The 16,670-nt window shown below is 48.5% G+C and overlaps 1 protein-coding gene across 6 annotated transcripts in view; it reads right to left on the reverse strand.

Moving 5' to 3' along the window:
- ATP2A3 (ATPase sarcoplasmic/endoplasmic reticulum Ca2+ transporting 3) overlaps window positions 1-16,670 on the reverse strand; it is a 170,164-nt gene that overhangs the window by 19,406 nt on the left and 134,088 nt on the right. For all 6 annotated transcript variants that reach the window (XM_084823057.1, XM_084823056.1, XM_084823060.1 and 3 more), the window contains exons 10-15: window positions 12,752-12,854; window positions 12,100-12,231; window positions 10,514-10,639; window positions 5,366-5,584; window positions 3,576-3,911; window positions 231-451 (exon numbers count right to left, since the gene is read on the reverse strand). In XM_084823057.1, the coding sequence (XP_084679183.1) occupies window positions 231-451; window positions 3,576-3,911; window positions 5,366-5,584; window positions 10,514-10,639; window positions 12,100-12,231; window positions 12,752-12,854 (1,137 nt within the window). The remainder of the gene's footprint in view (window positions 1-230; window positions 452-3,575; window positions 3,912-5,365; window positions 5,585-10,513; window positions 10,640-12,099; window positions 12,232-12,751; window positions 12,855-16,670) is intronic.

Consider the following 16,670-nt stretch of genomic DNA (forward strand, 5'->3'; position numbering starts at 1 on the left):
TTGTGTGGAATTCCAGCAGACACTACCTCCCTACCCCATTACTCTCGGGGTGTGGAACCCATGGCCCTCCAGATGTTGTTGGACTCCAAGTTTCCATCGGCTACAGCCAGCATGGCCAATGTTCAGGGACGACAGGAGCTAGAGTCCAACAATATCTCGAAGGCCACCGGTTCCCCTGTCCCTCCAGCATGCTTCTCTTCCACGCAGATGACGGGGCCGAGGGCTCTTACCAGACGACCTCTCCAACGTTGGAGGAGATGAGGTACCGGATGAATTGCTTCATGTTGTTGTAGATGGCCCTGCCCTCTTCCACAGCGGCGACGATGGTCGAAAAGTTGTCGTCGGACAAGACCATTTCTGCAGCCGACTTGGCCACGGCCGTGCCCGAGCCCATCGCAATGCCAATTTCGGCTTTCTTCAAGGCCGGGGCATCGTTCACTCCGTCACCGGTCTGGGGAAGCAAAGATACTCCGTGAAGAATGGAAGACAACCCTGTGGAGCAGACCAAAGGTCCACCTAGCCCAGAGTCTGTTTCCCGCAGTGGCCAGCCATATGCCTCCAGGATGCCCGGATGCAGAGGAGGAAGGCAATAGTCTCTCCTGCTGTTGTCCCACACCACCTTGTAATCAGAGGTACACTGCATCTGGACAAGGAGGTGTCATAGCCTGACTCCCTGATACAGAGGCTCAAGTCCCAGTAAAACCTTTATTGCCATCATTCTAGTCATTAGCTTGAAGCCTTTACAGTCCCAATAAAGTTCCTCAGATAACGGATTGCAACGTAGTTCCTCGAGCAGGATCAGTTTATGGGTATCTTAACAAAAGACTCAAGCTGCCTTGGGTTCAGCATATAGAAGAAGTCCTAACAAACTTATAGTTTCATCCACGAAGCCAGACAGGGAAGCTTTCCAGGTCAGGAAGATGTTGCTTCCAGCAAATCCTACCGTCTGCTGCTCTCGTTTAAATACGGAGGAGCGGCCACTAAAGATCATCATTGGACACGTGAGCCTGGCAGGGGAACTTCACTCCAAAACATGTGTTCCACCTCACCAGACACGTGTGTTCCACCCTCTTTAGTTGACAACACATCTTAGGACACACCCTAGAAACACCCCTGCTGCCCCGTTCCCCTGGAACATGTACCTGGTCGAGAATCTGGGGTTTCCTTCAAAGTCAGGTCTCCCGGCTATAGAATCATAGAATAGTAGGGTTGGAAGGGGCCTACAAGGCCATCGAGTCCAACCCCTGCTCAATGCAGGAATCCAGGTCAGAGCATCCCTGACAGGTGGCTGTCCAGCCTCGTCTTGAAGGCCTCCAGTGTGGGAGAGCCCACCACCTCCCCAGGCAATTGGTTCCCTTGTCGTATTGCTCTAACAGTCTGGACGTTTTTCCTGATGTTCAGCCGGAATCTGGCTTCCTGTCACTTGAGCCCATGATTCCGTGTCCTGCACTCTGGGATGATGGAGAAGAGATCCTGGCCTTCCTCTCTGGGACAACCTTTCAGGACTTGAAGAGCGCTATCCTATCTCCCCTCAGCTTTCTCTTCTCAAGGCTAAACATGCCCAGTTCTTTCAGTCTCTCCTCATAGGGCTTTGTTTCCAGTCCCCTGATCATCTTTGTTGTCCTCCTCTGAACCCTCTCCGGTTTGTCTGCACTGATACAGAGATAGATATAGGAATATGATATAGAGATAGGCTGTATCAGTCTCCTGAGTCTCATCCCCGTCCCACCTTGTAACCAGGTGGGAGGCCTGGTAGAACTGAATTCTCAGGCGTCTGGCTTCCCAACGCTGGGCCTGTCTCCACAGCATCTCCCTTTGACAGAGAATTGGTGTTAAGGGCTATAGCTCCCCCTGGACTGGGACAAGGTCTCACAGGAGGTTCAATTTAGCCATCATGGACTGATGGGGCTACACAGCTGTCTCATTCTCTTCTGGCTTCGGGCTGGGCTACCTGAAGGATTATATCCATCCATATATACCTGCCTGGACCCTAAAAACATCTTCAGAGGCCCTCCGGGTGCCCCCGCCAAATGAGGTGAGGTTGGTGGCTACTGAGGAGAGGGCCTTTTCAGTGGTGGCACTCCAGTTGTGAAATTATGTCCCCAGAAAGGCTTGCCAGGTGGTGCCTACGTTATGGTCTTTGCAGCACCAGCGGAAGGCCTTTTTATTCTGCCAGGCCTTTTAGTGCTTCCATTTAAAAAACTGTGTTAGTGTTAGGGATGGTGCGGGCTCCCGATTCAGTTCAGGAGTCCGTTGCTCCCCCCACACCCCCAAACCTGAGTGCTGAGCCCCAGCCCCTGTTTGACCCTCCCCACGCTCACTGACCCTCACCCAGAACCCGTCTGCGAGTGCCATGTGAAAAAAATGGTGATCGTGATATGTGCACATCTAGCTGTAGGCAAAATGGCACCATGAATGGCCCCTATATGCAAGATTACAGGCCGTCCATCCCTAGTTAGCGTTTTTTGAGAAGTCTGCACTGCTCCTGGCTTTTATCTTGGTTCCTACTTTGGTTTTATTCCATTTTAAACTTAAACGTTTTTATGTTATGTTTTACTATATTACTGTATTTTATGGTTTTACGTTTTGTTTTGTGACGCGCCCAGGGAACTTTGGCTATTGGGTGGTATAGACGTAATAAAGATAAATACAGAACACACATACATTCTAATCTAAAATTGGATGCATTTACAGATAGGGCTGAGTGTGGGTTCTGAGTTCTGACCCATGGGAGAGGGGAGAAGCGGAATGTTCGCACCCAGGGAAATGACTTTCTGAACAAATGTTCCTGGTGGTTTCACATGGACCTGTGGCCCAATTGGAGCTCGCCTGGAGAAGAGCCTTCCGTGTGGTGGCCCCCTTCCAATGGAACTCCCTGCCTTTGGAGGTCAGGCAGGTGCCAACCGTGTGTTGTTTCCAGGTCCTCCTGAAAACCTCTTTATTTTGGGGAGCTTTCTGTGACTGACCGGCCATGGTTTTATCAGAATTCTGTTTCTTTTTTAAAACAGTAATTATTTTAACATGATGTTTTATTCTTTTATTTTGTATTTTTATCGTTCACCGCTCCGGAATCTGTCTAGATGTGGAGTGGTATACAAATGCTGTAAATAAATAAACTAACAAAATAAAGAAAAGATGAGAATTACAAGGGTCCGTGCGCCTTTGCGTATATCTACACAACCGCTCTACCTTGCCAAACAAGGCTCAGCAAGGGTGGAGTTTGTCGAGGTTCTACAAGTTCTACCTCAAAGTTCGCTTCGTTGCCACGTGTGGGTATATTGTCACTGCTCCCCGCCCCCACTAAAGCAGGAAAATGCACATTTTTTCCCAACATGCGCATTTTGACAGGGCGCATTTTTCTGACGAGGACATTTTGCGAAGGTGACCGCACGCTTGGGAAGATCAACCTTTGCCCGAAAAATGCCCTTGCCTTTGGGGGTGCAAACGGCAATAGTTCTGAGGCTAAAGAAGCTGAAACAAAGTTCTCGTTCCTTCCTACCCAAGATTTCTATCAGGTTTGGGAGCAAGGCTGGAGGTTCGGATCCAGGAACTGAAGGGACGAAGTCCACACTCACCATAGCCGTGATTTCGCTGAACGACTGTAGGTATTCCACGATCTTGGACTTGTGCGCAGGCTCCACCCGTGCGAAGCAACGAGCCGACCGGCAGGCGTTGCTCTGGGCTTCCGGCGAGAGATCGTCGAACTCTCTGCCCGTGTAGGCTTTGCCCGTCACCTCCTCGCTCTCCGAGAAGATCCCGATCCTCCGGCAGATGGCCACGGCCGTCCCCTTGTTGTCTCCGGTGATCATGATGACACGGATGCCGGCTTTCTTGCACATCTTGATGGATGACACCACTTCCTTTCGGGGAGGATCCAGCATTCCCACACAGCCGACAAAGGTCAGTTTCGTCTGTTGGCAAGAAGGGAAGGCGGGCGTGGACCGGAGGGGGGTGGGAATTGTGGATAATAGATGTTTGTGAATGTGGGGGAGGGGGAGAAGGTTGGGAGAGAGGGAGGGTGGTAGAAAGAGATGGACAGAGCAAGAGAAAGAACGGATTTTGGGTTTTGCCACCTGCTGGTCTGCAGCTCCCAACAACTTTCCCCAGAGAAAACGTGACCCTCAGCTTCAAAAAGGTTCCCCACCCGTGAGGACATCTTCCACAAATGTTCACGAAATGGCACTCGTACGTTCCTTTCACCAAATCTACCGCAAGCCAATTTAATTTTGACAAAGAAAGCCAGCGTACAAATCTCTTAATATTTGTTTAATACTTTTAATACTATTAGCAGAGAGCCAGTGTGGTGTAGCGGCTGGAGTGTTGGACCGGGAGTCGGGAGATCCGGGTTCTAGTCCCCACTCGGCCGTGGATGCTCACTGGGTGGCTTTGGGCCGGTCACAGACTCTCAGCCCAACCCACCTCACAGGGCTGTTGTTGTGAGGATAAAATGGAGAGGGGGAGGATTATGTACGCCGCCTTGGGTCCCGTAAGGAGGAAAAAAGGTGGGACATAAATGCAATCAATCAACCAATCAACTGTACTACTACTACTAAAATGGCGGAATGCCTGATGCTGTTGGCTCCAGGTTTTGGACAGCCCACTGTCAAGACATCCTCAGTGGCTCCCCTCCGTCCGTGAGTCCCCCTTTTCACCTCCATTGTCCCCAGCTGATCTTCCTCCTCCTCTTCCTCATCATTGCTACCACTTGCTTGCTGGACAGGCAGAGAGCCAGGGAGCAAGGAGGCCGCGGTGGCATCTCCTGCTTCTCCTTCTCATCACCACCGTTGCCTGGGCCAGAGCGAGAGGCCGGCGAACAAGCAAGTTGCAATGACGAGGATGAGCAGCAAGTCCGGGGGGCTCTTGGCAGGGGCCCGGCCAGGCCTACCCTTGAGGCCAGCAGAGGCTGGTGGCTCCGATTTCAGTGGGGCTGTGAATCCATTCTGGGTGTCAGTCAGAACCAGCCAGAACTCTAAAGGAGCTATCCAAGGTGCTGAACCCATTTGGAGGATAGGGTTCAGCACTTTGGATCGCTCCTTTGGAGTCCTGGCGGGTTCTCAGTGAAACCCAGAATTTTTGTGAACCGCCCAGAGAGCTTCAGCTATTGGGCGGTATAGAAATGAAATAAATAAATAAATAAATAAATAAATAAATTTACAGCCCAAGATTGGAGCTGGCAGATGCCACTTCCTCCTGCTGGCCCTAATCCTTGACGAGTGCCCGTGAAAGCCACAGTTTGGAGGCGACTGCTTTAGAGCATATGAAGCAATGACACTTTGGCCGTACGATCCTTGTTTATTAACCGTGCACGTACCGTCTGTCCTACATACTCCCCGCTTCTTACCGCCCGTCCCCGAGCCAGCCTTACCTCGTAGTTAATGAACTGGCTGGAGTCATCCAGGCGCATGTCCTCCTTCCGGAGTGGGTGGTCTCTCGTGGCCAGGGCGAGGCAGCGCAGCGTGTCAATGCCGGTGCCCCACTCCCGGATTTTGGACAGGACCTTCTCCTTGGCGGCGGGCGTCAGCGCGACCCGATTCTCGCCAACGCGGATGTAGTTGCAGCGCTCAATGACGCTTTCCGGAGCACCCTGCAGAGATTGAAGTCATAGAATTGGCCCAGTAAGACAGAGAGATGAACAAGGCGGACAAACTGCTCAGGGGCTTAGAGGACGATCCACTAAAGCAGCGAGGGGGTGCAGCCACCCTAGTGCTGCATTGCTTCACCAAGCTTGGCTTTCCTGTAGCATCCAAACTCTGGATAACCAGTTGAAGGGGTCACGGCCATTTTGGGTAAGTGGGCACACTTGGAATTTCGCAAGGATGTCATGGGCACTCGCACAAAATGGTTGCCGCGGTGGGCGTGGCCAAGCACAAAACACCCACTTCCCAGCAGGCAGAGTGGTGAGACAAAAAGTCACTTGCTCCAGAACCTAATTACACGGCAGAGGCGAGGTCTGTGCTCTGAAACACAGAACCGTCCTTTGGAACCCAAATAAAGATGGCCCTGGTTGGCAGTGCTTCCCTTCCAGCAGGCCAGCCCCACCCACCCCCAATTAAAAAGTAATCATCTTTTTCAAATCTTAAGAAATAAAATAAAAAATCAGGAGGGGCAGGGAGCCTGGTAGAGGCCAAGAGAGGTGCCTGTGACCACACGGGTGCCCCGACGGCTAGGGCTGCAGCCATCCTAGTGCTGCGCTGGTTTCCTCAGCTTGGGTGCCTTTCGCCTTACAACACCCACGCCCTGGGCACACGGTGTCCCAGGTAGGAAAGAGCAGCAAGGGCAGCTCTGCGAGCGCTGCACCCTTCTACCTGGCAAAGAGGGTCGGGGGCATCCGGGAAGGAGGTGTGGCTGCCTCCTCGCTCACCTCTGTTGGGGATTTGAGCAGTACTTCCACCGATGCAAACCACACGGAGATGACAGAGGACCGGGCACAGTTAGAGATCTCACTCACTCTCTCAGAACACTAGAGCTCAAGGGCGACTGATGGCTCTGAGAAGGCGCAGGGTGGACAAAAGGCAGTACCCCCACCATACATAATTAGCTCATGGCGTCGCCAGCATCCCCACGTAGCACGGCTCGGGACGTTCTGGTTCCCCCGACAGCCGCTGCCGGGAGGAGCGGAAGAATGAGACCGAACAGACGGGATTCAGTCCAGAACAGCTTCATGCATTCTGATTCAACCAAACAGCTGTTGCCGTCACATACATAAAAAGCACGCGCGTGTGTGTGTCTTTTCCATAAAGAGAATCTGTGCCTCTTGCTCGATACAGCTGATCTCAACAGATGAAACGCCTTAGCTCGGGGGTGGCCAGAAGGTAGACTAGGATCCCCTGCTAGATCTCAGGGTGATTTGCTGTAGATCAGCAAGAGTTTCTGACTCGTCTAAGGACGGCAGCAACAACAAAGCTTCCTCTCCTCCGGTTACTTAGGTTGTTGAAAAAGTAATGAGCAAAGGGCTGGATGCGCCTGATCTTGGAAGCTACGCTGGGTCAGCCTTGGTTGGTATCATAGAAGAGTATAAAATAGTCGGGTTGGAAGGGGCCTATAAGACCATCGAGTCCAACCCCGCCCAGTAAGTACTTGGTACTTGGATGGGAGACCGCCTGGGAATCGGGCTTCCTGCACTGAGCAGGAGTTGGACTCGATGGTCTTGCAGGCCCCTTCCAACCCTATGATTCTAGGATACCCCTCCAGTAATGCTGCTTGCCTGATCTCATCTGATCTCAGAAGCTAAGCAGGATCAGCCCTGGTTGGTACTTGGATGGGAGACCGCCTGGGAACCAGGCTTCCTGCATTGAGCAGGGGTTGGACTCGATGGTCTTTTAGGCCCCTTCCAACCCTGTGATTCTATGAAATTAAAGTGTCTGGGAATGAGGGAGAGATAATTAGGATGCCTTCTATGCTCCATGTGTGTGTGTTAGCAGGAGGGGATTTTTGTGTGAAAGGACTTGTGAGCTTGGCTCTGGCACTGCTCACAAATTCCTGGGCTGTGCTCAGAGGTGCCCTGATCATACGAACGCAAGAACAGCCCTGCTGGATCAGACCAAGGGTCCATCTAGTCCAGCATTCTGTTCACAGAGTGTCTAGCCAGCTGCCTGTGAGATGCCCACACGAGTAGGACACGAGCGCCACGGCACCCTGGTTGGTGGGACTCAGAATTTGAGTAAAAAAGCAAAACAGACCCTGCAAGCCTCAAGTCTGCTTTGCTGATGCTCTGTATTTCCTCTAGATGGCGCTCTTTGGCCATTCTTCACCGCAAGGTCTTTTGCGGCAGGCCAGTGATGGTGGCGGACACGACGAGGACAGGCTGAACCCTGATTGGGTCACTACAGAATTCAGGCAGGAGGTTCTAGGGTGTGCATCTGGACTGCAAGTCCTGTCATTGTTGCTTTATTACTGTTTTTATTGTGATTTATTTATTTATTGCCCAATAGCTGAAGCCCTCTGGGCAGTTCACAAAAATTAAAACCAAAAAGCACACAGCAAAACAATATAAAATATAAAAACATTAAAACCACAATATAACAACGCAACCAGAATAAAACCAGAATAAAACCTAGCAGCAATGCAGAGATTTAAAATACAGATTTAAAAAACGGAGCTAAAACTCTAGAAAGCTAAAATGCCTGGGAAAATAAGAAGGTCTTCACATGGCGCCAGAAGGAATACAATGTAGGTGCCAGGTGAACCTCACTAGGGAGCTCATTCCACAGCTGGGGTGCCATAGCAGAAAAGGCCCTCCTCCTGGTAGCCACCCGCCTCACTTCCTTTGGCAGGGGCTCACGGAGGAGGGCTGCTGAGGACGATCTTAAGGTCCGGGCAGGCACATATGGGGGGAGGCGATCCTTCAGATAACCTGGCCCCAAGGTGTTAAGGGCTTTGAATGTTAAAACCAGCCCTTTGAATCGGGCCAGGAAATTGACTGGCAGCCAGCGCAGCTGGAAAAGTACTGGCATAATGTGATTTAATTGGCTGGTCCCTGTTAACAATCTCGCTGCCCTATTCTGGTTTTTAGTGCTCCTACTGTGTTTTTATTGCTATTTAAGACTGTATCAGTTTTTATTATATGTTCTTTTTTTTGTACGCCATCTTGGAAGGGCTTCTGCCCTGAAAGGTGGCCAAGAAATATTTTAAATAAATAAGAATAAAATAAATCCCTCTGACATACTTGGAGGGCGTCAGGTTCTGAGAGGCTCCCATACACATACATCTCTTGCATTATAACAGAAAGCCCTTCTTCACACAGTGGAGCGTTAACCTATGGCATTGGCTACCACAAGATGTAGGGATGGCCACCAACTTTAAAAGAGGATGGCTTTAAAAGAGGATTAGACAAATTCACGGTGGAGAAGGCTATCGATGGCTACTAGTCCTCATGGCTCTATGTTACTTCCATTGAAGTTGCGTTGATGTTGCATTGAGGGCTGGCACAACAGCACCATCTAGAGGGTATGCAGGGCATCGACAAAGCAGCCGGTCATATTAAGCGATACTCCTGGTTACTCTTTTTGAAAAAGACATACAGCCACACACAGACAACTCTGTTCTTTTGCTGCTTGTATGTCAGAAGATATTGGGGAAAGATGAGCGAGAGCGTAAATGGGATCTCTGGATACACGGATCCTGTTTGAAGTCAGAATCACAGCAGTTACCTTAATGTGACGGAAACTATGCTGGAAGGGCTGGGAGAACACATCAAAATGTCTGGAGTGGCTTAAAAGAGCATGGGGGATATCCTGGGGAAATGGGCAACGTTAACATCCTATATGGTGACAGGAAACCCATCCTCTGAGCATTGGTTGTTATGTAGCCAAACAGCACCGTGCACACATGAAGGGGAGGAAGCAGGCCACCTTGGGGTAACCCCAAGACTTTCAGACATACAACATGTTTGTAGGGAAAAATCCAAATGAGGACTGAGCATGCTCAGTGGGTACAGAAGAACATAAGAAGGGCCCCGCTGGATCAGACCCAGGGTCCATCTAGTCCAGCATTCCGTTCACACAGTGGCCAGCCAGCTGTCCATGGGAAACCCACAAGCAGGACGCGTGTGCCTCAGCACCTTCCCGCCCATGTTCTCCAGCGACTGGCATACACAGGCATACCGCCTCTGGTACTGGAGGTGGCATAGAGCCATCAGGACCAGTAGCCATGGATAGCCTTCTCCTCCACGAATTTGTCTAACCCCCTATTAAAGCCCTCCAAATTGGTGGCCATCACTCCGTCTTGTGGAAGTGAATTCCATAGTTCCACTCTGCGCTGTGTGAAGACGTCCTTCCTTGGATCTGTCCTGAATCTCCCACCCATCAGCTTCACGGCATGGCCACACTGGGTTCTAGCATTATTAGAGAGGGAGAAAAATCACAGAATCCTAGGGTTGGAAGGGGCCTGCAAGACCATAGAGTCCAACCCCTGCTCAATGCAGGAAGCCTGATTCCCAGGCGGTCTCCCATCCAAGTACTAACCGGGGCTGACCCTGCTTAGCTTCCGAGATCAGACGAGATCAGGCAAGCGGCATTACTAGAGGGGTATCCTAGAATCCTAGGGTTGGAAGGGGCCTGCAAGAGCATTGAGTCCAACCCCCTGCTCATTGCAGGAAGCCCGGTTCCCAGGTGGTCTCCCATCCAAGTACTAACCAGGGCTGACAATGCTTAGCTTCCGAGATCAGACGAGATCGGGCACATCCAGCCCTTTGTCCCCGCCTCCACATTCTCCACACCATGCATCATTTTGTGCACCTCTGTCATGTCTCCCCTGACTCGCCTTTTCTCCACACTAAACAGTCCCACCTGTTGACTGTTGAGAGGGTGAAAAAAATCCAGACAGGGGTATGGAATGCAGTCCCATTCAAAAGGGCTTGGCCAGCTAAACAGGAAGAAACTTGGTCACAGCTTTCCATGACAATCCAAACTGTTCTTTGTCGCAGAGCTGAAGGCACTGCAGCCGCCCTGTTATTTTGCCTAAGCGAAGGTCATAGGTGTAAAAAAAGTTGTGTCGAGCCCTCTGACAACACTACCTTGACGAAGAGCTTGCTGCTGGAGGAATTGTGGCTGGAGTCCACAGGTGTGCAGTAAACAGACATAGACTTGCGATCGCGGGAGAATTCGAGGGTGCACTCCTTCTTCATCAGCTGCTTGATCACCTGGGGAGGAAAAGATGAACAAGATCACCGAAATGGCACTCAGGGGGGTGGGGAGGGAAAAAAAGTTGATGGGTCCAGGTCTGGATTTTTACTTCTCGGGGCAGAACTGCATCCCACGGGAGACACAGGCTGAGGCCCCAAATAATGCCTGTGGGCCTCCTCCTCTGGACATATGAGCCAACTAGGGATGGGCGAATTCTGGTTTCTCACAGAGTCTCAGTTTTCCAGTCTGATGCTCGGTTCATCTTGAAGTTTAACTTTTTATTTTATTTTTGAATTTGCATAAAAATTTGCTCACCTTTTTGTTTGCGTTTCTCCTAATGCAGGCATCCTTGTTTGCAATTTTGCCTAACATACAGCTTTTTGTAAGCAATTTCCCTGATACGGTCTTTTTGAATGTTAATTTAACTAGTATACATATTTTTGTACACATTCTTGGATGGGAGAACTCGACTGCAAAATTCAGAGAAGTGCGAACTTTGAAGGATAACTGGGTTTGGGTTTGTGTGTTGGTTTGAAAGTGTGAAATTAGGGACGTCCACGTTAAAAAAGCAAACCGAACAGATGTCTTTCTGCTGTGGCCATTTGCAAAAATACCTCTTGCTTCTTCAAGCCTTCACAGCTAGCCAGTGGAGGCTGGTGGCTCCGATGTCAGTGGGGCAGGAAATCCACTCCGGGTTTCAGTCAGAACCTTGGATAGCTCTTTTAGAGTTTTGACTGAAATCTGGAGTGGATTCCATCAGCATCATAGAATCCTTCCAACCCTTCAGTAGGGTTGGAAGGGGGCTACAAGACCCTCAAGCCCAACCCCCTGCTCAATGCAGGAATCCAGGTCAGAGCATCCCTGACAGATGGCTGTCCAGCCTCGTCGTGGATGCCTCCAGGGTGGTAGAGCCCACCACCTCCATTGCACCTAGCAGACTTTGGAGAAGGGTGGGCTCCACTTGGTGTCACACCAACCTTACATCCTTCAGGCCGTGTCATCGGTAAACTCCCTTGGTTCTGGCCTGGAAATAATGCAGTATTACACAGGTCAACGTCTTATGCCAGACTTGTATTTAGCACTTGGCTGGTCACCTTAGGTGACTAGGAATTGTCTGCAGGCGAGTGTATGGAATTCCATGTGAACCCTTGAGCAGGCTGATGGAGGAGGGTTGGAGGCTCTTCCCTCCCCCCCATCAATGGAGGCTTCCCCCTACCCTTTTTGTTAACCCCCACCTCCCTGTGGGGAGAGGATTTCCGGGAAAAAATCAGGGAGGTTTAATCCTCCTCTCCAGGAGTGTGGTGGTCCTGATCCAAATCAGGGGCATGCATGTTTACTCCTCTCCAGGAGTGTGGTGGTCCTGATCCAAATCAGGGGCATGCATGTTTACACTAGAGTAAATAAAAAGATAACTGAGCTACATGCTGTGTCGTTTGGGCTCTAAGATACATGAAATGCAACTCCAGTCCTTACTCACTGTATTACACGCATTGGCTCTCTCTACTTTGGAGAGGCTGCCGGTGTCTGTATTGAAAACGTTCATCTTCTCCACCAGGCACGTCAACGCCGTTTCTGTCGCTTCGCCCACCTTCTCGTAGACTTTCTTGGACTGAAAACAGGAACAGAAGGGGGTCGGGAAGAAACCCACATGTCAGTGAGAAGAGATAGAAACATTGCAAAAATAAAAATAAAAATCACCCCCTCTCCCCCAAATAAAATCACCCCCTCTCCCCCAAATATCCAATGTCTGAAATCAGGGATCTCGGTTACCATGTTGTACTAATCAAATATTTGTAAAAATGTACATCATGTTCATTTTATATGCAGTATAAATATCTTAAAGGTTTTCCCAATATCAAAAAAATGTTTGAATTGAGGTGTGTGTGTGGAAACAGCAAAGCACGCTTGCGGCGTAAGCCTGTACACGTGTACTCAGAAGTCCTATTGAATTCAGTGGGGCTTACTCTCAAGTAAGTGGGTACAAGATAGTAGTGTTAGGCTGCTTTCTGTGGGCGCTGCTGCTCTGGCCGCAAAAGGATCAGCACTCACCAGCGGAAACAGAGGGAATATATACTATGAACGACAATAATAAAAACACCAACTAACAGCCACTTTCAGTTACCACCCACCTCATTGTAATCTAATGAGGAATCATTGCAGAGGGCACAGATTGTGGCGAGCTCCACCAAGCCATCAAATTGTCCACACTGAACAGGACAGTCATTCTTCAAGCTGCCAGTTAAATGGAAAAAATAAAGATTACAATTTTTGTCGAGCACTGAATAATGGGACAGAACGATGTGTTTATTTTTAGTTCATTTTATTTATCCCTTGTATTTCTACCCTTCCTTTCTATATAGAAAAAAGATAATTAATGTGGCTCCATATCAAGATAAATTCCGCATACTTGGGGTGGAGCGACGACACAACAACGTTATTTCTGCATGCATACAGCTGTATTTCCTTATTCTTTGGATTTCCATCCTGTTTCTCAGCAATGAAGGGTGCAAGCCTATGCATGTTTAGACAGAAAAAGTCCTATAACTCCCCTGCTGGCTGGGGAATGCTGGGAGTGGTACAGCTTTTTTTCTGTCCAAACATGCATAGGATTGTAGGACTTTTTTCTGTCTGAACCTGCATAGGATTGTAGGAGATTTTCCTGTCTAAATGTGCATAGGATTGTGGGACTTTTTTTTCTGTCTAAACATGCATAGGATTGTAGGACTTTTTTCTGTCTGAACCTGCATAGGATTGTAGGAGATTTTCCTGTCTAAATGTGCATAGGATTGTCGGACTTTTTTTTCTGTCTAAACATGCATAGGATTGTAGGACTTTTTTCTGTCTGAACCTGCATAGGATTGTAAGACTTTTTCAGTCCAAACATGCATAGGATTGTAGGACATTTTTTTCTGTCTGAACACGCATAGGACTGCACCCTAAGTCCTCAAAATGATTTCCAACATTTTTAAATGCAGTTTTAAACTTCTTACTGCCACCACCCATTCCCAGTACCTTAGGCCTCACAGTGGCAGTTTTCATGGTTCAAAAGAGGAAAGAGTACCTGCTTGGCATGTACAAGACCCCAGGTTCAATTCCCTGGTAGGCAGGGTTGGGAAAGACCCCCGTCTGAAACCCTGGAGAGCTGCTGTCAATCAGTGTTGACAGTACTGGGCTAGAAGGACCCATAAGGTACCTTCTTATGTTCCTATTTAAATCAGCCCTTTAATTCAGAACCATAAGGACTGGAATCTTACTTTATTTTTAGGGGACGGACTGTAGCTCAGTGGTGGAGACCCAGGTTTGATCCCTGGCATCTCCAGGTAGGGCTGGAAGAATTCCTGCCTGAAGCCCTGGAGAGCCACTGCTGCCAGTCAGTGCTGACGATACTGGGCTCAATATAAAACAGCTTCTTATGCAGTGCCAGGCTGCGACGACTAGGGATGGAAGAGAATTTGGTTTCTGCCCACAGAACATGTGAGCCTGCCCTGTTCACAACCCTGAACGCGAGTGGAAGGACATGCCAAAAATGCCTACAAACTACCCAACATGTGCTCATGTTCGATTTGTGCAACTCTCCCTCTTTGATTCGTGCAATTTTCCAAATTTGCACAATTTTTAAAGTCAGCCCTGCTCTACTCTATGGGGGGGGGATTTGTGCCGCATTGGAAATTGGCACAAATGGGGTGATTCCTGGGCCAGTTTCTCGTTCGATAATTGTTCCTTTTGCACAATTCTCCTATTTGCGCAAAACAAGCAGCGATCCCCAACATGAACGTAAAGCGGGGGTGAGACAAGCTGAGGTTCGGAAAATCTTGGCGAGCTCGAACATCACTCGTTCACCCATCCCTACTGAGGACTCAGAAATACAGAAAATACACTCTGCACATCCTCAGAGGTCCTCTTCATGACAAATTGTCTTAGATTATTATTATTATATTATTATTATATTTATTTATATCCCGCCTTTTTCCCAATACTGGGACTCAAGGTGGCCTTACAACATTAAAACTGCTACAATTAAAACCTATAAATAGAAATATAAATACAACTGTATAAAAGTTAAAAATATAGTTAAATCATCAATATTAAAATTGTAAAGATATTATATTAGATTGAGTCAAACCATTGATCTGTCTAGCTGAAAATCATAGAATCATAGAATAGTCGGGTTGGAAGGGGCCTACAAGGCTATCGAGTCCAACCCCCTGCTCAGTGCAGGAATCCAAGTCAGAGCATCCCCGACAGGTGGCTGTCCAGCCATCTATTTTGACTGGAAGAATCTCCCTGGGGTCCGAGGAAAGGGTCATTTCCGTTACTTCCTGACTTATCCTTTTTTTACTTGGAGGCGCTGGGTTTGAATGTTACTTTCTGCATGCAAAGCAGGGGCCCTTGACCTCAGAGAGCCCTTCCCATATCCCAGGCTAAGGCTCTGCGACTGGCAAGTGGTGCCAGGCCCATGCGGTGGCAAACTTTGTCCCGAGTTTGCCCTAATCAACCCTTGGAGGACAGACGTTTCTGGAAGGTCGGAAGACGGCCTTCTGTCAAAGAGCTATTTCGAAGTGAGTGACAAATTGTACCCTTTCCGCGAGACATTAACACATGTCTCGGACTAAGCGCAGCTGTGACGGAAAAGCTCCTTGCTAATTAAAGGCTCAACAGAGCCTCTGTGGCGTAGAGTCGACGGGGAAGAAAAGTTTATATATCCGAAAGGAGAGGTGACTTAACCCACTTCTCTCCTAAAGCAATCCTACATGCGTTACAAGGGCTGTGTTTATGCTGAAATTCCATAGGAATCGGGGGGGGGGGGCACAGTGTCAGCGTTTCCTCTCGTTTCTTTTTTTTAAGTATCTAGCCCTCATGACTGCAAAGATCAGCTTGAAAGTGGATGTAAAGCAGGGTGCAGAACTATTTTGGGGTGGGGGCTGACATCCCCACCCCACACCAGTGGAAGGGTACTTTCGCACCATCCAAACTCCCTCCCAGCCAGTGAATCTGGTGGATAGGTTTGCTCGGTCAGTTACCAAAAATGTATCACCAAAACACCAGAAATTTGAGCTATGGCCCAAACAGCATGATGTGCTCAGGTTGTACAATTCAGCTTTTTTAGGGTGAAGATATTCCCTTGGGTGCAGAATTATATATACAAATGAAAGATAGACTAACAACGGAGTAATTTTGAAATATATTTAAAGCTAAACATTTCGGCTTCTGCCCTCACTAGTAGCTGTGATATTAAATATATATAATGGAACTGCAACCTCCAAGAATAAAAAGAGCTGCCGATTTCTAGAGATGCTTCCACAATTTTGTCTCTCCCCATCCCACCTCTTTTACATGCATTGATAAAATGCTGCCTAAAAAAGAAATATTTCATGTGACTATACAAGCAGGTCAAGATTCAACATGTGTGGTGTTTTTCCAACACACAAGAGCACATGCATGTTTCTGTAAAACAAAAACAGCAAAAACAAACAAACAAACCATGATGCCATTATGCATGTAAACATATCAAGAAGGTTACTTTTTTGAGGTGTTTTATCCCTGTGCTTTTTTTTTGTAGTGTTTTATTCTCATGCTTTCTTGCAGTGTTTTATCCATGTGTGCCAGTAACATAGAGGGGGTGAGGGAAGATGCACATGAATTGAACTGCTATTGCTGTGGCAAGCTACTTATGCTCTAATTCTGGAGCTCATATTTAAATTTCTCCACGTTGAAGTAGATTTCAGGAAAAGTAATAGGAAAGCAGAGTGATCCCAAAGAATGGAATCCCTACCATTCTCTGTATTGTGGGATGATCTAATTTGGTTAGCAAGCTAGTATCAAGGTTTTCACTTGATAATATTTGCCCTTCAGTCCTCGGATTCAATTTCCCCTTTGTTCCCTGCTTCCAAATGGGTGTTCTTCCTTGCTATAATTAGATGCTTTTGACACAATGAATCCAGCTTGTACAATGCTTGCATGCTCCTATGGGATGGGAGATGTGGATTCCCACAGAACCGGGGAAGGGAGACATGGAGACAACAGTCGTCACTGGGGATGTCAGAGAAA

Source organism: Heloderma suspectum, chromosome 16 (assembly GCF_057233095.1).
Source record: "Heloderma suspectum isolate Gila_16-S chromosome 16, 16-S_ref, whole genome shotgun sequence".
Classification (NCBI taxonomy): Eukaryota; Metazoa; Chordata; class Lepidosauria; order Squamata; family Helodermatidae; genus Heloderma; species Heloderma suspectum.